Source organism: Epinephelus fuscoguttatus, linkage group LG4, assembly GCF_011397635.1.
Source record: "Epinephelus fuscoguttatus linkage group LG4, E.fuscoguttatus.final_Chr_v1".
Classification (NCBI taxonomy): domain Eukaryota; kingdom Metazoa; phylum Chordata; class Actinopteri; order Perciformes; family Serranidae; genus Epinephelus; species Epinephelus fuscoguttatus.
Genome location: NC_064755.1, coordinates 1314598 through 1332226, shown reverse-complemented (window position 1 = coordinate 1332226; position 17629 = coordinate 1314598). Strand labels below are relative to the sequence as shown.

General features: G+C 42.5%; 1 protein-coding gene across 3 annotated transcripts in view; it reads left to right on the top strand.

Moving 5' to 3' along the window:
- The window catches only part of akap13 (A-kinase anchoring protein 13), a 207115-nt gene that overhangs the window by 9861 nt on the left and 179625 nt on the right, over positions 1–17629 (top strand). The window contains exons 2-3 of one of the 3 annotated variants that reach the window (XM_049574388.1): positions 4155–4928; positions 13300–16401. In XM_049574388.1, coding sequence (XP_049430345.1) covers positions 4817–4928; positions 13300–16401 — 3214 coding nt within the window. In that variant the 5' untranslated portion in view covers positions 4155–4816. Of the gene's footprint in view, positions 1–4154; positions 4929–13299; positions 16402–17629 lie in introns of those variants that run through there. The other 2 variants (XM_049574389.1, XM_049574390.1) reach the window with 2 other exon arrangements.

Genomic DNA, 17629 nt, shown 5'->3' with positions numbered 1-17629 from the left:
TACAGCCCTTGTCTGAAGCTTTAAGGATTTAAAGTGTCTACCAAGACGAGAGCGAGAAGGGGTATGGAGCAGCCTTGGGGCACTGCTGCAAGAAGAATCCAACAGAGCTACTCCAGAGCCCACAGAGGAGTCCCCAAAGAGGAAACGCCTCCTGCTGTTTTCTTCAGACTCTGATTCTGATGACGAAGTGGGGCCTAACTGTGCCCTGAGCCTCTATAGAGCTGACCCCACCATCAGCGAGACAGACTGCCCACTGCAGTGGTGGTCAGCTCATGCAGGAGCACTTCTGTCCACTGTGAGAGGGTTTTCTCACTTGCAGGAAACATAATTCAAAAGAGAAGGGCAGCCTTGAGCTCTGAAAACGTAAACAGGCTAGTTTGTCTCAGTAACTGGCTTAAAGAGAAGAAATAGCCTTAGAGGTATTGTGAGGCCAATGGGTGTGTTGTCATGAAGTACTAAAATGTTTATCAAACTGTTATGGCCTTTATTTCAACTGTTTTTGTTTTGTTGTTTACCATTTTTGTTGATAGAAATGGCACTTTTGGGGTGTCGGTAGCTTAGTGGATAGTGCCGGCGCCCCATGTACCGTATAGAGGTGATGCCTCGCTGCAGCGGTCGCGAGTTCGACTCCGACTTGCAACCCTTTGCTGCATGTCGTCCCCCCACTCTCTCTGTCTCCCCATTTCACACTGTCCTGTATATTAAAGGCAAAAAGTCCAAAAAATAATCTTTAAAAAAAAAAGAAATGGCACTTTTTATTAATCTCTTGGTCTGTTTACTTTGCCAAAGATGTTTTGTTTACCATTTTTAGTGGTCAGGGTTCCCTGGAATTTACTTGAAATAATGTTTTCAAGACATTGAAAGTGCTTGAGTTTACAAGTCTTAAAATTGCACCTTGAGTTTGCACTAGTCTGAATGTAGTAGACAAAAGAAAATTGCACATGAATATAGATGAAAAATAAACATTTTTGTTGTTCAGGTTCAGGTATATGTCTATTCATTGATTCAGTTGTCAACCAAAATTTATTTGAATTGAAATACTTTGCTTATTGTGTCAAATATTGCTATTTGATAAAAATACAATTAATTGAGATTAATTGATTACAAAGCCTCTAATTAATTAGATTCATTTTTTTAATTGGTTCCCACCATTAGTAAAAACATTTATTGTGAAGCAGCATAATAGGGAAATGTTGAGTTTTTTATCAGCAGTAACTTAACACGACTCCTATCTTGTTGAACGCAAACATGAAACAGTAAAGCAGATATCAAAAGTAAAAACAGGACGCAGGAGAGAAACCAAATTCCAGACGACAGAGATACAGTTAGAAGCTACAATGGTACTGAAAGCTAGACACACAGAGTATTTAAAAACTTATGTCTCTCTGGTCCCCTGCAGAGACAGATGTGAGTTGAGTTTTGCTAAACCCACACTTGTTTCAGAGGGAGAAGGGGTGGTTGGCTGCTGCTGGCATTAAAATAATAATAATAATAATAATAATAATAATAATAATGTCACTGCTACATGCTTGGAGGCTGTCCGGTGCACTTCTGGCCCTACTCTGTAGATGGCCTCCAGCGCGGCTCAGCATGTTAAAACTGACAAAGCATGCAAATCGGCATAGCATGGTTTGATTTGGTACAGCCAAAAGAGCTAAGAGTGACCTGACAGCATTTTCATAGTGTTTCCCTAAAGTGCTACAATGCTAAAAGCAAGAAACTGTACTCGGAGAGACACAACTGTGAATACACAATAACAATTTATCAACAACAATAAACATAACTTTTTTTTTTTTAAAGGTAGGGTGCATTTCTAAATTTTCATTCAGATTATCACCACAACAGACAGTAACGGTGCTGACATTCTTTCATTCACTGTGATACAGAGCAATGCTGAGATGGTCTACTTTGGGTCATTATTGAATGAGAGTATCATGTGCAGTTGTTGCGTTAACATTGTTTCTTTCACTGTGATAGGAAGTGGTGATTGCGGTGTCTTTGTTAAATGTGTGTTTTTCTCTAAATAATAACCAGCATTAAAATTGTGTAAGAGAGAACACTAGCAAGCCAAACTGACCAGTCACAGCTCTTGCTGTCTCCATGTGGTATCTCTGTAGTTATTGAGGGGAACATGTTAGCTGTTGGTACAGCGTTAGATCCATGTGACTAAAACATACACAGCAAATAGAAGGCATATGGACATCATCTTGTATAATGACCAATACTATTGCTGTGTCTCAAATCGGACTTCTATACTTAATATCTGACAGATACTTGACAAATTGATCAAATTGAAGTCTAATGAGACTGGAAACTAATCAAGCGGGCGACACCAGCTGTATGGGCGATCAAGCGCGTCGCCTCTGTTTGCTTCATTGTAGATGAGATTATGGTTGCGTTACAGCGTATTGTTGTGCTCAGTCAACTGAACCAAAGGCGTCACCGTTCGCGTAGCCATTTGGTTTATCTTAATCATTTTATAAGGACAAGATTAAGTCTGCTTGATGTCCTCAGTGCCATCCTGTCACAATGTTGCACAAATGTACAGCTACCCGTGAGCTTATATAGGCTACATGAAACAATCCCAGTGCGCAATACATTATATTGGTAATTGCATTACATCTGCGATTAATTACGACACACACACACACACACACACACACACACACAGTGGCGCCATATAAGGGGGAAAAGTTAGGACAATTCCGAGGGCCCCCAAAAGTAGGTAAAAATTAATACAAAATTATTAAACCATCATCATTAAGATTTTTTTTTTTCAAATATAGTAATAAAACTAACCATCTCTTTGTTTTTACTTGTTTTTGGCAATAAAAGTTATATATCCCCATTGCCCAAAAAGTAAACATCCATATTGACTGGACACCCCCTGACACACACAGAGCAATGAAACATGGATATGCTGCTACAGGTGCCTACTGTGCGACAACAACAGATTTGCAGTCTGTACATTGACAGAACTGATCTGTTGGAAAACGTATATGTAAGACACAAACTGGCATTGAACTGCAATGATGAAAAAAGGGAGACAAACACGTATGCTGTTACGAATGTTTCAATAACAAATGTATTATCGGTGAGCAATAATCACGTTTTTCTGCTTCATCATTAGTCTCCTTGTTTGTAATGGGATGTGCATGTAAGTCATTTTTAATGTGATATGCTTCAGGCGTATTATGACAGGGATTTTTCCTGAAACTGTGCCAAAACGCTCGTCTGGACGGAAATTTAGTTTTAAAGCGCTGCTTTTTTAAAATACCTGTGTATGTGTGGAGTAGGCTTCAAATAGATGAGCAGATGTTCTGTAAATGGCATAGTCTCATTTATGATAGGCTATAATATTTGATGGCGGTAAAATTATTATGGCAATACTTTATATTACAGCATCATTTAGGCTATTTACCTTACCTTACCTTACCTTTACCTCCAGGGCCCCGTTTCCCAGTTTCAATGTACCTTAGCGCTCTACGAAGGTGAATTATAGGCTACTGCAACTGTCCATTTAAAAAGCATAATTTTGGGGGCGTCGGGAGCGTAGTAGATAGTGCAACACCGGCGCCCCATGTAGAGAGCACCACCACGTTGCAGCGGTCGCGGGCTCGAGTCCGGCCTGCGACCCTCTGCTGCGTGTCAGTCCCCACTCTCCCTCTCTCCCTCTCTCTGTCTCCCCATCTCACACCCTGTCCTATCCATTAAAGGCAAAAGCCCACAAAAAGAATTAAAAAAAAAAAAAAGCATAATTTTGGCCTAATAAAGCTAAAACTGTGGCAGGTTGAACGGAGCACATCACTAAGGGACAGCTTACGAGTGGTTCAGACCACCCTTCTTAAGATATACCTTTCAGAAGATATATCTTCACTAAGGAGACTCTGGGAAACAGCCCGTGAGCTTAAGAGAGACCTTAAGATACAACTTACAATACACGTAGCGCTACGAAGGCTCTGGGAAACGGGGTCCTGGTTGTTAAGGCCACATCAGAGTTTGATTGACAGCTTTCACACCAGCCTAACCAAACCAATAGATTTTGTTTCAGTTAGAATTCAACTTTGTTGTTTTCGAAATGCTAGTGAGGCAGTGTGTGAATTGGCATCTTTCCAGCAACATTTCATTGGTCTTTCTTGTCTTCCTTCTTGCAGGGAAATTCAGCCTTTGCTGGTCCTTCTCCAATGACACATGCCCTGCTCAGCCCTGCCTGAGGGAGGCAGCGCTGCTCTAACAGCCAACAAGAGAGCAAGCAGAGCAGAGACCTGTGTGTGGTAACCATAGAGAAGTGTAGCAGGACAACAGAGGAACGGGGAAGTTCTCCGTCACTGAAGGAGAGAGCACTAAGGGAGGAGCCTGCTGTTGTCACTCATACATCCCATACCAGTGGAAGTCTTTGTCAGAGGCAGGAAACTGGGGGAGAACAGAATAGTACAGCTGCCAACTCTCCTTCTGGACGTAACAGGAAAAACAAAAAGAGAACTGCAACAACCACGAGACAATCAACAGAAGCTCCAGGAAATAACAGGGGCACCCCGGAGGCTGGTAGAGGGAGTGCAGCGAGGCCCACAAAAACAACAGGAAGTAGAGCAGAGACAGATGGAACTGTTTTATTCAGACAGTCAGCAGTGGCATCTGTGATTGGTGACGGAGGAACCACAAAAATCAGCGTAGTCCCAGATCAGAAGACACTCCATTACCCATAAAGCCAGTGTCTGGTGAAGGGAAGTGTGCTCACAGGAAGGCAGTGGCCTGCCACCACCATCGTGAAAAAACAGGAAGGAGAGAGAGGAGTGAGAAGCTGGCCTGCTGATACATGAGTGAGTTGACAGCAGCAGTGACACAGACAGAAAAGGGAGCTGCTGAGAGTCTTCCAGCAGAAGAAGCTAAAGTGAACTTTGCTCTGGAATCAGCTGCAGGGAGGACAGGTTAGTTCATCAGTTTGTCACAGAGATCACTCAGTAAATGGGGGTGTGGTGCAAATATGACAAGTTTCTTTTGCTTATTTGAAATCTCAGACCACAGATTTTACAAGCTAAACCTACTGTGGAATATATTATATCATACTGGAGGCTCTTTTACTGATAAAAATCAATTTGTGTTTTGGGAAACCGATTGACTGAGCAGAGAAAAGACACAGTGTAGGAACACTGAGTCACACTGAGCTGGTCACTGTAGATTGTTGAGGAACTATTGCACCCACAAACATAGTCTCTTTATTCCACAACAATCAGAGAGGAGATTGAGGTTGTCACTCAGAAATACCATTTTACTGTCTCATCTTCAAACAACCAAAAGTCTTTGTCAGAAGTGAACAATAACTACAGTGACTACAGGAGAAGTAAACAGATGTTAGCATGGGTTTAAGAGTAATGTGGAAAAAAATAAATCACAACAGACCAGTAATATTTTATAAAGACTAAATGTAAACTTAAAGCTGCAATTTTTATTTTTTGCCACTTTTGCCTCACACATTTTAAACACATCTGACACAGCTTTTAAGGTTGATATGACAAGATTATCAAACAGTTTTTTTAAACATGCAGGAGTTATGAAGCAATTTGATCATTCAATTGTTTGTATCAACCTCATAAATATATGAATCTGATATTCACTCTCTTTTAACTCTGTTGCTGGTCTCTACTATTTTTTAGGGGTGGGGGGAAAAATCAATACGGCATAGTATCACAATAACTTTGCGTGGTAATATCGTATCATCACACAGTGCCAAATATCTATTTTTTTTAATAATATAGATTATTAATATGACAAATACAAATTAAACTTTAGGCAGCCTTCTAGAGTAATATATCATTGCTTTTTCAGTCCACTAGATACATTGTGCTGCTATCACAATGTATTTTATCACAATACTCAGCACATTGCAACATATTTAACATCGCAATAATCTTGTATTGTGAGTTAAGCATTGTGATAATATTGTTTTGTGGATCCCCTGGTGATTTTCACCCCGACGATCAACTACGGGAAATATCTGTCTCTTTATCTGCTGAATGCACCACTGCGTTCACCAGCTATTCTCTGTGTGTGTGCTGCTGAGCAGGAAGTGTAGAGCTCATCAGAGTGTTTTCACCAAGGACAGCTGCTACTGCAGCTGCAGCAAACCACACTGTAAGAGCTCTGAGAGTGAACAAAAACAGTAAACGTGCTTTAAAACCAAACAGAATGAAACAAAAACACTCCTTACATCTGAAAGGAACTTCAAAATTGTTAATTATTCTATGTGAGTTTGTCACTATGAGCACCACTAGTAGGCTATTTTAGGACGATGGGAGTGGGGAACAAAGCAGAGCTTTTTGAGGCCCAGACGCCCCAAACCAACTTCAAAAACTAGCAGCAATGAAAGCTGACTGTTGTGTTGCGTCACATCGCCTTTGTCTCGGCCAGAAAGTTTGCACATGAACACACCCCAAAGACTACAGCCAACAGCCAATCAGCATGTACCTTCTGCACCTGCGTGAGAGGAAATAACCATACCAGCAGATGGCAGTCATCTGTAATCATCATTCAAAAATGGAAACCAGAAGACCGTTGTGATGCTAGGTAGCCAGTTAGCACATTAACAACACAATCCAATGTTAAAGGAAGGGAGTTTGTTTACCGTGCACCAGTGAACAATAACAAGTTTATTTTGACCTCACTCCCTCTTGACTTTAGCTCTTTGTTTACTTTACTCACTTGTGTTTTTCTCCTCGTTCGCTGAGCTGAACTGACAATCTGAGCGATTTCATTCCCCTGAATTGTGGGATATTGCATGTTGTAATATTTTTCTGGAAGTAGTCTTTAATTACTATGTGCTATTGAATAATGAATAATAATCCACAGCCTTTTTTATTTATTTATTTTTTTTATTTTTTTTAGTTAACCGAATTAATAAATAAATTTGAAAGCACCTTACAGTCTCCTGCCCGTATGGAAATAACGAAATGACGAGGAAGCGGCATGCTCCACTGTGTTGTTTTAACATCAGCAGAGAGCAGCCTCTTTGCTGCATATTAGCTCTGGGAAAAGCCAAGACACTAAGCAGAGCAGGCACAGGGTTTTTGAGATGAGACTGATTGAGCAGAAAATTATTTTCTCCACTACAGAGTTGGTTTAACTTGTTTAGTGCTGCAGTGTGTGTTAGTCAGTGGGTCTCATTTACTAACCTTACTGATGATTGCTTCTCCACTCTGTTAATATTAGTTTCTGGGTGATGGCTTATAAAGTATACTGAATATACTTCACATTTACCTCGCAAATGTAATTATTTAAACATTATATTATAACACGCTTGCAACCGCAGCCTTTTGTAAAGATATATTACAAGTTAATTTAAATGTGTCTACGCTTTAGACTTGCCAGATGCTGCACTGCCGTTGCGGTTGAGTTCCACCTCTTTCATTCTGTCAACATCACGTGAATCGAAAAAAAAATTAAAGCTGCAAGCAGTGATGAACAGGACCTCTCAACTCTGCACAACTTGGGGGTGCTAAACTGTCACCAAGGTCTTATGGCTGTTTTGGCCAAATTTGACGTGAATCTGGTCAACTTTATAGGAAATGTACATCAATGTATAAAACAGGTCTTTTTTTGTTGCCAGTAGGTGGCGCTGTAACTATAGCTGATTATTGGCACGTAGCTGTGTTCAGGGCAGGACAGTCATCAAACATGTTTGGGGCAGATTGGACCATGTATGCTGGAGTTACAAACCACTTCCTGTTTGGTGGTGAAACAGAAGTTTGACACCTCGTCAAGGTCACACGGTTTGACGAAAGCTCAAGCTTATAATAACTTTTCATCTTTAAGGTCTTTAGATGGCACAGACCATATTTGAAGTTGATCAGAGTAAATCTCTAGGAGGAGTTCGTTAAAGTACGACCTTGGAAAAGGCTTAAAATGCACAAACATTACGCATTTAATTCAAAATGGCTGACTTCCTGTTGGGTTTACGGTATGGTTCCACAAGACTTTTTTTATGTGTTGGGGATGTTACATGTGCCTACCAATTTTCGTATATCGGTGAGACCAGCTCTGGGGGCTGCTCTGTCAAAATTTTATGGGGGGGCGCTACTGAGCCATTTTGACACCTGTCAACCAGACCCCTATCAGATGTAAATTTTCACCAGTTTACATGTGTGTGCAAAGTTTCATGAGTTTTCGAGCCCCCTAAGCCCCTCAAAAATGTGCTTCTTTTCTGAGAAAAATAATAGTCCTTCAGTTTCAAGAGACCCGCCTGCGACTCGGGCCCTAAAAAAACCCCACTAGCAGTCAGGTGATCATAAAGGTCAGTATCAGTCAAACTAAAAGAGGGAAAAATGGTAAACTGTGAAGTATGCCAGAATCGTTAGTTGCTTTTTGTAAAAATGTTCAAACTTGATCTCTCCTCCCTACGCTGTTTGTAAGCACACTACAAGCCACCAGTGTAGGAATGTTACATTTGTTGTGATGGAAAAGCCCAGACTTTATCAAGCCTACTTTGATAACCTCTGGCACCTAACTGTCCAGCAGGAAACAGGCCAACTCTGCATCACTCTTCTCCTGAAGTGCTTGCCAGTGAAAGTGAAAGTTAGCCCTAGATTCAATTGAATGTCTTTGTACACCAAGTTTGTAATTTACATCCATGTGTGTGAAAACATGGATGCTTCACACACATCTACCCCATGGCAGCACAGAGGATGTATATAATCAGCACAGTTTCAAGATTAGTGTCACCAGTACAGTATCTGACCAAATGTCTCTCCTCTGTTGCTGGGAAAAGATTTTTAATAATGGCCAGAACAATGTTTTGGCATAACATTATGATGTCACAGTGGAGTTGACCTTTGACATTTTGGAAATAAAATGTCATCACTTCATCATTTCATCAAAAACATGTTTTGTGAGGTCACAGTGACCTTGACCTTTGTGCTTTGACCACCCAATTCTTCTCAGTTCATTGGTGAGTCCAAGTGGATGTTTGTGCCAAATTCGAGGAAATTCTCTTGAGGCATACTTGAGATATTGCATTCATGAGAATGAGATGGACAAGGTCACAGTGACCTTGACCTTTTGACCACCAAAATCTAACCAGTTCATTGTTGAGTATAAGTGAATGTAGGGACAACTTTGAAGAAAAAAAAATTCCCTCAAGGTGTTCTTGAGATATCAGCCTCTAGTTTCCCGGCACGGCGCAGGGTGGCGCAGGGTGGCGAACCCCGCGCAGAGCTAGTTTCGAGCAGCGCAACCTGAGGCGCGCTCAGTTTAGTAGTTTGGCAGACCGAGGTGCACTGAGATGGGTGTGGCGGCGCAGCAGGGGGAGGTGTTGACAGATCCAGTTTGGCGCAGTGACAGTTTCGTGCCAAAAGGCTTCGCCGAAGGTGCGCTAAAAGCTCGCCAGCTGAAACCAGGTCTACTGTCAGCGCAGGCAGAGCGCAACCAGTGTAAGCCGATGTTTGGCTGACCGGCGGACGGTGCGCACACGTCACCAAAACCTCACAGGCAGGTTTCCAGAATATCAGGCACATTAACGATGCAATAAATACCCACAAAAACACTATTCAATGCATCTGTCTGCAATCAGCACATAAATGTATCTCTCTATCGACTGTCCCGTCACATCTGATGTCAGATCAAAGGGGACTGGCACCGTTTGGCACGTTTGGCACACGTAATGGAAATCCAACTTGATTTGATTAACACAGCCGCAAACTAACGAGTTCACATATGTCTCAGTCAACCACAAACAGCCACAGCATCAGATAGGGAGTATATATTCAGCATCTGCCATCATAGAAAAGCCAAAAGAAAACAGAGTGAGACTGCGAGAGAGAAAGAGAGAGCGCATGCGTGCACGAGAGAAATGCAACATTGATTTACAGTTGTGGTGACCTCCTCCCATGCTACCTTTGCATCATCAGCCCGTGGACGTCTGCTTGCACATCAGTTTCTTCCTGGGAGAAGTTTGGCCGTCTGACGCTGCTGCTCTCTTCTGCCATGTTGAATTGAGTAAACTCTCATTACGCCTTCACGCGGCACTTTTAAGGGCGAGGAGAGGGGCTCAATCAATTGGTATGATGTGTGTAAAACCCATCCCACGCCTTCTCTCCTCCCTCTTTCCGACTTGCGCAGGTAGGAGGGATGGAGGTGGGAAAGAGGAGTCGCTGCGCCAGTGAGCATGGTGTGCCAAACTTGCAAAATCCGCCTGGCCACACCCAGTTGGTGAAGCGCAGGTGCGCTGCGCCTCCACCTCGCCCGGTCTGCGAAACTAGAGGCCATCGTGTTTGCAAGTGTGGGATGGACGGCCATATCAATTTCAATCAATTTTATTGATAAAGCCCAATATCACAAATCACAATTTGCCTCACAGGGTTTTACAGCATACGACATCCCTCTGTCCTTTGGACCCTCACAGCGGATAAGGAAAAACTCCCCAAAAAAACCCTTTAATGGGGAAAAAAAATGGTATAAACCTCAGGAAGAGCAACAGAGGAGGGATCCCTCTTCCAGGACGGACAGATGTGCACAAGATGTCATACAGAACAGATCAACATAATAAATTAACAGTAATCCGCATGACACAATGAGACAGAAAGAGAGAGACAGAGAGAGGGACAGAGACAGAGAGAGATGCAGGACAGATGGTAATGACAGTAGCATACAACAACATTAATGAAAGTAATAATAACAGTACAAGGTGTAGAGAAGGTGCCCGGTGTATTATAGGGGGGTCCTCCGGCAGACTAGGTCTAAGTCTGCCTAACTAGGGGCTGGTACAAGGCAAGCCTGAGCCAGCCCTAACTATAAGCTTTATCAAAGAGGGAAGTCTTAAGTCTAGTCTTAAATGTGGAGACGGTGTCTGCCTCCCGGACCGCAACAGGAAGATGATTCCACAGGAGAGGGGCCTGATAGCTAAAGGCTCTGGCTCCTGATCTACTTTTGGAGACTTTAGGGACCACGAGTAACCCTGCATTCTCCGAGTTCTGGTGGGATAATATGGCACTATGAGATATGACGGAGCTTGACCATTTAGAGCTTTATAAGTTAACAGTAGGATTTTAAATTCAATTCTGGATTTTACAGGGAGCCAGTGCAGAGAAGCTAAAACAGGAGAAATATGATCTTGTTTCTTAGTTCCTGTTAGTACACGTGCTGCTGCATTCTGAATTAGCTGGAAAGTTTTTAAGGACTTACTAGAGCTACCTGATAATAGAGAGTTACAGTAATCCGGCCTTGAGGTAACAAAAGCGTGGACCAATTTTTCTGCATCGTTTCGGGTCAGGATAGGCCTAATTTTCGCAATATTATGCAGATGAAAAAATGCAGTCCATGAGGTTTGTTTTAAATGAGAATTAAAAGACAAATCTTGATCAAATGTTACTCCGAGGTTTCTTACGGTAGTGCTAGAGGCCAGAGCAATGCCATCTAGAGAAACTATGTCATCAGGTAAAGAGTCGTTGTTTGGGGCCAAGAACAATAACTTCAGTTTTGTCTGAATTTAACATCAGGAAATTGGTGCTCATCCAAGTTTTTATGTCTTTAAGGCAGTTATGGAGTTTAGTTAATTGATTACTTTCTTCTGGCTTCATAGATAAATACAACTGTGTATCATCCGCATAACAATGGAAATTTACTGAGTGATTTCTAACGATATTACCTAAAGGAAGCATATATAGAGTAAATAGGATTGGTCCGAGCACAGAACCTTGCAGAACTCCAAAACAAACTTTGGTACGTAAGGATGATTCATTATGAACGTGAACAAACTGAAAACAATCAGATAAATAAGATTTAAACCAGCTTAGTGCAGAACCTTTTAGGCCAATTAAGTGTTCCAGTCTGTAGCAGAATTTGATGGTAAGTTGTGTCAAACACCGCACTAAGATCTAATAAAATAAGTACAGAGACGAGTCCTTTGTCTGAAGCAATCAGAAGGTCATTTGTAATTTTAACTAGTGCTGTCTCAGTGCTATGATGCACTCTAAATCCTGACTGAAATTCCTCAAATAAATTATTATCATGGAGAAAATCACACAGCTGGTCTGCGACTACTTTCTCAAGGATCTTTGACATAAAGGGAAGATTAGATATTGGTCTATAGTTGGCTAACACCTCTGGATCCAGGGTGGGCTTTTTTAGTAGAAGTTTAATTACAGCCACCTTAAAAGACTGTGGTACATAGCCTGTTAATAAGGATATATTGATCATATCTAATATATGAGTGTTAACTAAAGGAAAGACCTCCTTAAGTAGCCTAGTTGGGATGGGGTCTAAGAGACATGTTGATGATTTAGATGAAGAAATCACTGCGGTCAATTCTTGAAGAGAAATTTGGGAGAAGCAATCTAAATATATATTAGGTCTTACAGCTGTGTTTGAGGTTAGATAGGTACTATCTGAGGACAGGAGGTCATGAATTTTGCCTCTAATAGTTAGAATTTTGTCATTAAAAAAGCTCTTAAAATCATTACTGCTAAGGGCTAAAGGAAAACAAGGCTCAATAGAGCTCTGACTCTCAGTCAGCCTGGCTACAGTGCTGAAAAGAAACCTGGGGTTATTCTTGTTTTCTTCTATTAATGCTGAGTAATAGTTTGCTCTGGCATTGCGGAGGCCCCTCTTATACGTTTTGAGACTGTCTGCCCAGATTAAACAAGATTCTTCCAGTTTGGTTAATCGCCAATTCCTTTCAAATTTTTGCAATATTTGTTTTAACTTACAGGTTTGAGAGTTATACCAAGGAGCGAACTTTCTTTGCTTTGTTAACTTCTTTTTAAGAGGAGCTACAGAGTCAAGTGTTGTTCGCAGCGAGCCTACGGCTGTATGGACAGACGGGCAACCCGAAAATATAATGCCTCTGGCCACGGCCATGGCTTGCACAGAGGCATAGTGATAAAATCCGGGCAGAGGGCAGAGTCCAGAGTGCAGTTTTTCCCCTACCATTATATAATGGCACCCCCCGCCTCCCCTTGAAGGTCAAGTTAATTTTATTTTCTATATAGCGCCAGATCACAACAGAAGTCGTTTAAGGTTACCTTTCCTGTCAAACAGGTCTATACCTTGTCCTTTTATTAAACAAACTAAATAGCCTTGTTATTTGTCTTATTTACACAGCGGCATGTCATTTCTGTCTCTTCATGGTCACCCGTTAACAGTTCTCCTCTGCTCTCTGTATCACGCATGGCGGGTTCCGCCCGATGCGCACACAGTTCAGTTGTTATTGACTGCTGTCATTAAAAGAAACACATGAACCCAGTGATTCCTTTGAGTGTTTGTGTCGAAAGATTCTTTTACAATCCCTAATTTAAACTAGTGTTTCTTCAGGTTCCATGGGTCAGGAACAATCCCAGGATCCCCAAGAAAGCCAGCCAGACCAAGAGCAGCCAAGCCAACTTGACACCATGAACAACACCCCTCAGGCTGGCAGGAGGACCAGCCCCACGTCTTCAGACAAAGAAAGAAAAACTTGGAAAGGGCTGTGGCAGGATGGAGGCTGGATTGGAAGCAGAATGGGATCTGCCCCACATGAACCTGAAACTGTGGCCAAAACCATCTGGTATCAGGGTGAAAGCGTAGACCAGGATGCCAATGAAGACTGGAACAGAAAGGAAGTAAACTCCCAGTCAGTTTGGTATGACAGTGAAACAACAGATCAGAAAAAACAGGAACAGCCGGAGCAGGGAATGAGAACGCAGAAAACATGTGATTTGAGCTTAGCCCAAGCTTCTGGTCTTAGTTCTCCACAGCTGTTAGAACAGGATCTTACTTCTTATCAACTGTCTGCAGCTCTTAGTCAGCCACATGCTGTTGGAACACAGCCAGCACTGTCACATGGGCCTGGTCCACAAAGACGGGAAGTACATGGACCACAGCGTGAGGAGGAAGTAAGGCCAGACTGGAAGGAGGGAGGAGTGGACGGAGATGGAGGGGAGGTCAGTAATAGAGAGAGGACTTACAGCATAAAGAGTCCTGAAACGGCAGACGTTGAAGATGGAAGGGGAGAGAAGCAAGGGAACAAAGAAAGAGGAGCAAAGGGCAGAAAAAAGAGGAGGAAGAAAAGGGGGAAGAGAGGGGGCGCACAGGCCAAGCTCAGCTCCAGCTCCAGTATAGAGTCTCAGAGTCAGATAGAGATAAAGACACAGAGAGAACAAGTGACAGACCTGAACACCCAGTCAGGGACTGACTCAGAAGCCAAGGATAAAACAGAAAGGGCAGACGTCCGTTCTCCAACCCGAAGAGAGGAAGCTGACGAGGATGCCATGCATCTACCTAGCCAGACAGAGTGGCAGACTAGGGATGCACATGGACCTGACTGTGACGTCACCAATTTGGACCCAAGTTATATGACTCCAGACTTCAGTCCAACAGATGACGAGAGAACAAATCTGACTGAAGTTACAGCTTTACAGACACCAGAAATGAAGGAATTATTGGAGGATGACGACCTAGATTTTCATGGGCTTGATCATTCTGACCTGAACTCTGCTGTCACTGCTTCACAACTTAGTCAAATGGACACCAGAAAGGCAGATATAGAGGAAATAAAAACTGTGCAACAGGTAAATATGGACACACTTGACCTTACAGAGCTGGAATTAAAGGGGCTTGCCAGTCAGGTCCAACTTACTGTGGATAATGTGGAGTCAAAGGCATTGTCAGAAACTGAGGATCTGACAGTTGCTGGTAAAGCTGTTACATTCATGGGCCACACAGGTTTGGTGGAATCTAACTGTGCAAAGGAACTTCCTGTCATATTTCCAGATTGTACGGAATTCACAAAGGACTCGTTTCTTGAGGATTTTCCTGAAAAGCATACACAAAATGTACAATCTGTGGAGTCAAACAAACAAGTAAAACCTATGAATCCCATGGGAAGACCTGTAGGAGTTATGGAACCTCTGTGTGCCACAGAAGCTGGGGATCTGCTGTTTAAAGGTAAAGCGGATGTTTCACCACCACAAATACGGGAGGGACACCCTGAGACAACTGGGAGGGAAAATCTAGAGCATTGTTTGGGCTGTGAGATGCTGAGAGATGAGCAGAGCAAGGAGGAAAAAAATGAGTTGTGGGTGGGTGAAGAGGAAGCAGGTAAGGGAAGAAGTAGGAGTGATGATTATGACTGTGGGATGGTGCATGCTAAGGAGTTATCTCCCATGGACAGCGAACAAGAGCAGAACTATAGTGAAGACCTAGTTGCCACAGCATTAGCAGTTGTAGCAGTAGCAGTAGCATCTGCCATGGCTAGCATAGAACTGAGCCAGCAATTAGCAAACAATTGGTCAGAGAATGAAGAGTCATTAAACCAGCTGGCAGATGATTTACTCAACAATGATCAGTCCACACAGCCGATTAACAAAGATAGAGAATCCTGTCAACTGTTACCAGCTGAGACAGGACACCAACCTGTAGAACATTCACACATTGTACCTACTAATCCATTTGCCTCTAAAGAACAGGCTGATGTTGAAATATCAGAGGAGTCTGATTCTGTAGTGTTGCCTTGTACCACTGAGACAGAAAATCTATCAACAGCACAGCTAAGTGTTGACCAGCAGACTAACCTTGACCTGTCAGCACATGGAGATGCTCCAAGTTTACACCAACTTGACAAAGAGGACGTCCAGTCAGAAACTGCAGAAGTCTCTAAGTGTTTACAACTTCAAGAAGAAGACAGCAAACTACAAGTTAATATGAAACCTTTGCCAGAAGCAAATGAAATTATTACAACCGAGGTGGACAGTCAAAGTCACACGCAGGTAGAAATCCCCCCCTGTCCTGTTATAGACCCAGGACAACATCCAGAGGTGTCTGACATATTTTGCCATGACTCTGAGGAGAATCATAGAGGCCCCCAAGATCAGTCTGTCTGTCAGGAAGAGAGTGTAATACAACATGATGAAGATAATAGTGACCCTTTAGAATCCATAACAACTGATAGTGACGTAGGAAGGCAGACGCATGAGCAGGACAGTCTACACAGTTCAAAGTGTAAGGAACCTGAGAGCATGTCAGACTCAGACCGTCAAACTGGAGAGCATGAGAGGGATCCACAGCTGGATGGTCAGGTTAAAACACCATGTGAAGGGGAGATTCCTACTTTGGCGCATACTTGCGACTCAACGCTTCCTGTTACCTCCTGTGACTTGACTCCTGTGGCCAATCCCAGTCCAGATGAAGCAACTGCCCGTGCGAATGTGGAAACAGGTGAATACCAGTCATCCCAATCATTACCAGACATGAGGCTTGTCTCTGCCATCCCTCTTGATGACAGCAGTAGCATGTTCCAGAGCGAAGGTTGTGAGGCTGTGGCTGTGGATCATGCTCTGGATGCAGTGGATGGAAGGAAAGAGAGAGAGAAGAAAAAGATGCGAAGGAAAGAGGAAGCAATAGAAGAGATGGTCAAAGTGGACATCACATCCCAGATAGGTAGGCCGAAATAACTGTTTTTTAAATTCCTCTGTTATTTCTGTTTGTGGGCGGCACGGTGGTGTGGTGGTTAGCACTCTCGCCTCACAGCAAGAGGGTTGCCGGTTCGATCCCGGGCGTGGGAGCCCTTCTGTGCGGAGTTTGCATGTTCTCCCCGTGTCAGCGTGGGTTCTCTCCGGGCACTCCGGCTTCCTCCCACAGTCCAAAGACATGCAGATTGGGGACTAGGTTAATTGATAACTCTAAATTGTCCATAGGTGTGAATGTGAGCGTGAATAGTTGTTTGTCTCTATGTGTCAGCCCTGCAATAGTCTGGCGACCTGTCCAGGGTGTACCCTGCCTCTCGCCCGATGTAGTTGGGATAGGCTCCAGCCCCCCCGCGACCCTCAAGAGGATGAAGCGGTTAGAAGATGAATGAATGAATGAATGAATGAATTTCTGTTTGTGTCTACACACACCTGTCCATTGCCATAGTCATTTTATCTTTCATTTACTTCCCTCTTTTGATTCTATTCCCTGTCAGTAATTCTCCCGAACATTAACCTCTTTCTGTGCCTGGTCTAAACACAGTATAATAACCACATACCAGCAGTTTCCTTGTTAGAAATGTCCTGCCAGAGTTCTTCATGAAAACCGCTCAGTAATGAAGGAAACTTCCTTGACTGTTAAAGAAAGAACCACCCAATTCAGTAGCATCTTGCATTAGTGGTGTATTAAACATTCATTACTTCTGAAAAAATAATTAGGTCTTTAAATGGTGATATCATATATACTAACAAAACCTGTATAATGGTCCACTGGTGTTGATAATGGCAGACTGTTGGTAGGTCATGTCTGCATGTCAGCAGCTTAAGATAAGACCAGTGCTGGGAAAGTTACTCTTAAATTGTAATGTATGACATATTACTAGTTACCTTCATTTGAAGATAATACGTTACTTTACAATATTACTCAGTTTGTAGAGTAATGAATTACTTATTACGCTACTTTTGCATTACTTTGACCAAAATGAGCTCAAATAACTAATGCTGATTTTAAATGGATGAGGGTCATGTTCTTTCACAGCAGGTAATCAAAGCTCAGAAGCTCCTGTTTATTACAGTACATTTCAAATCCAGTGCTGCAGAGGTCTGACCCATTCATGCATTCACATGCAGTGGTTACCACTTTGTATTAAAATCGTAATTTAATTTAATTTAATTTTAATTTTATATACTTTATTAATTTT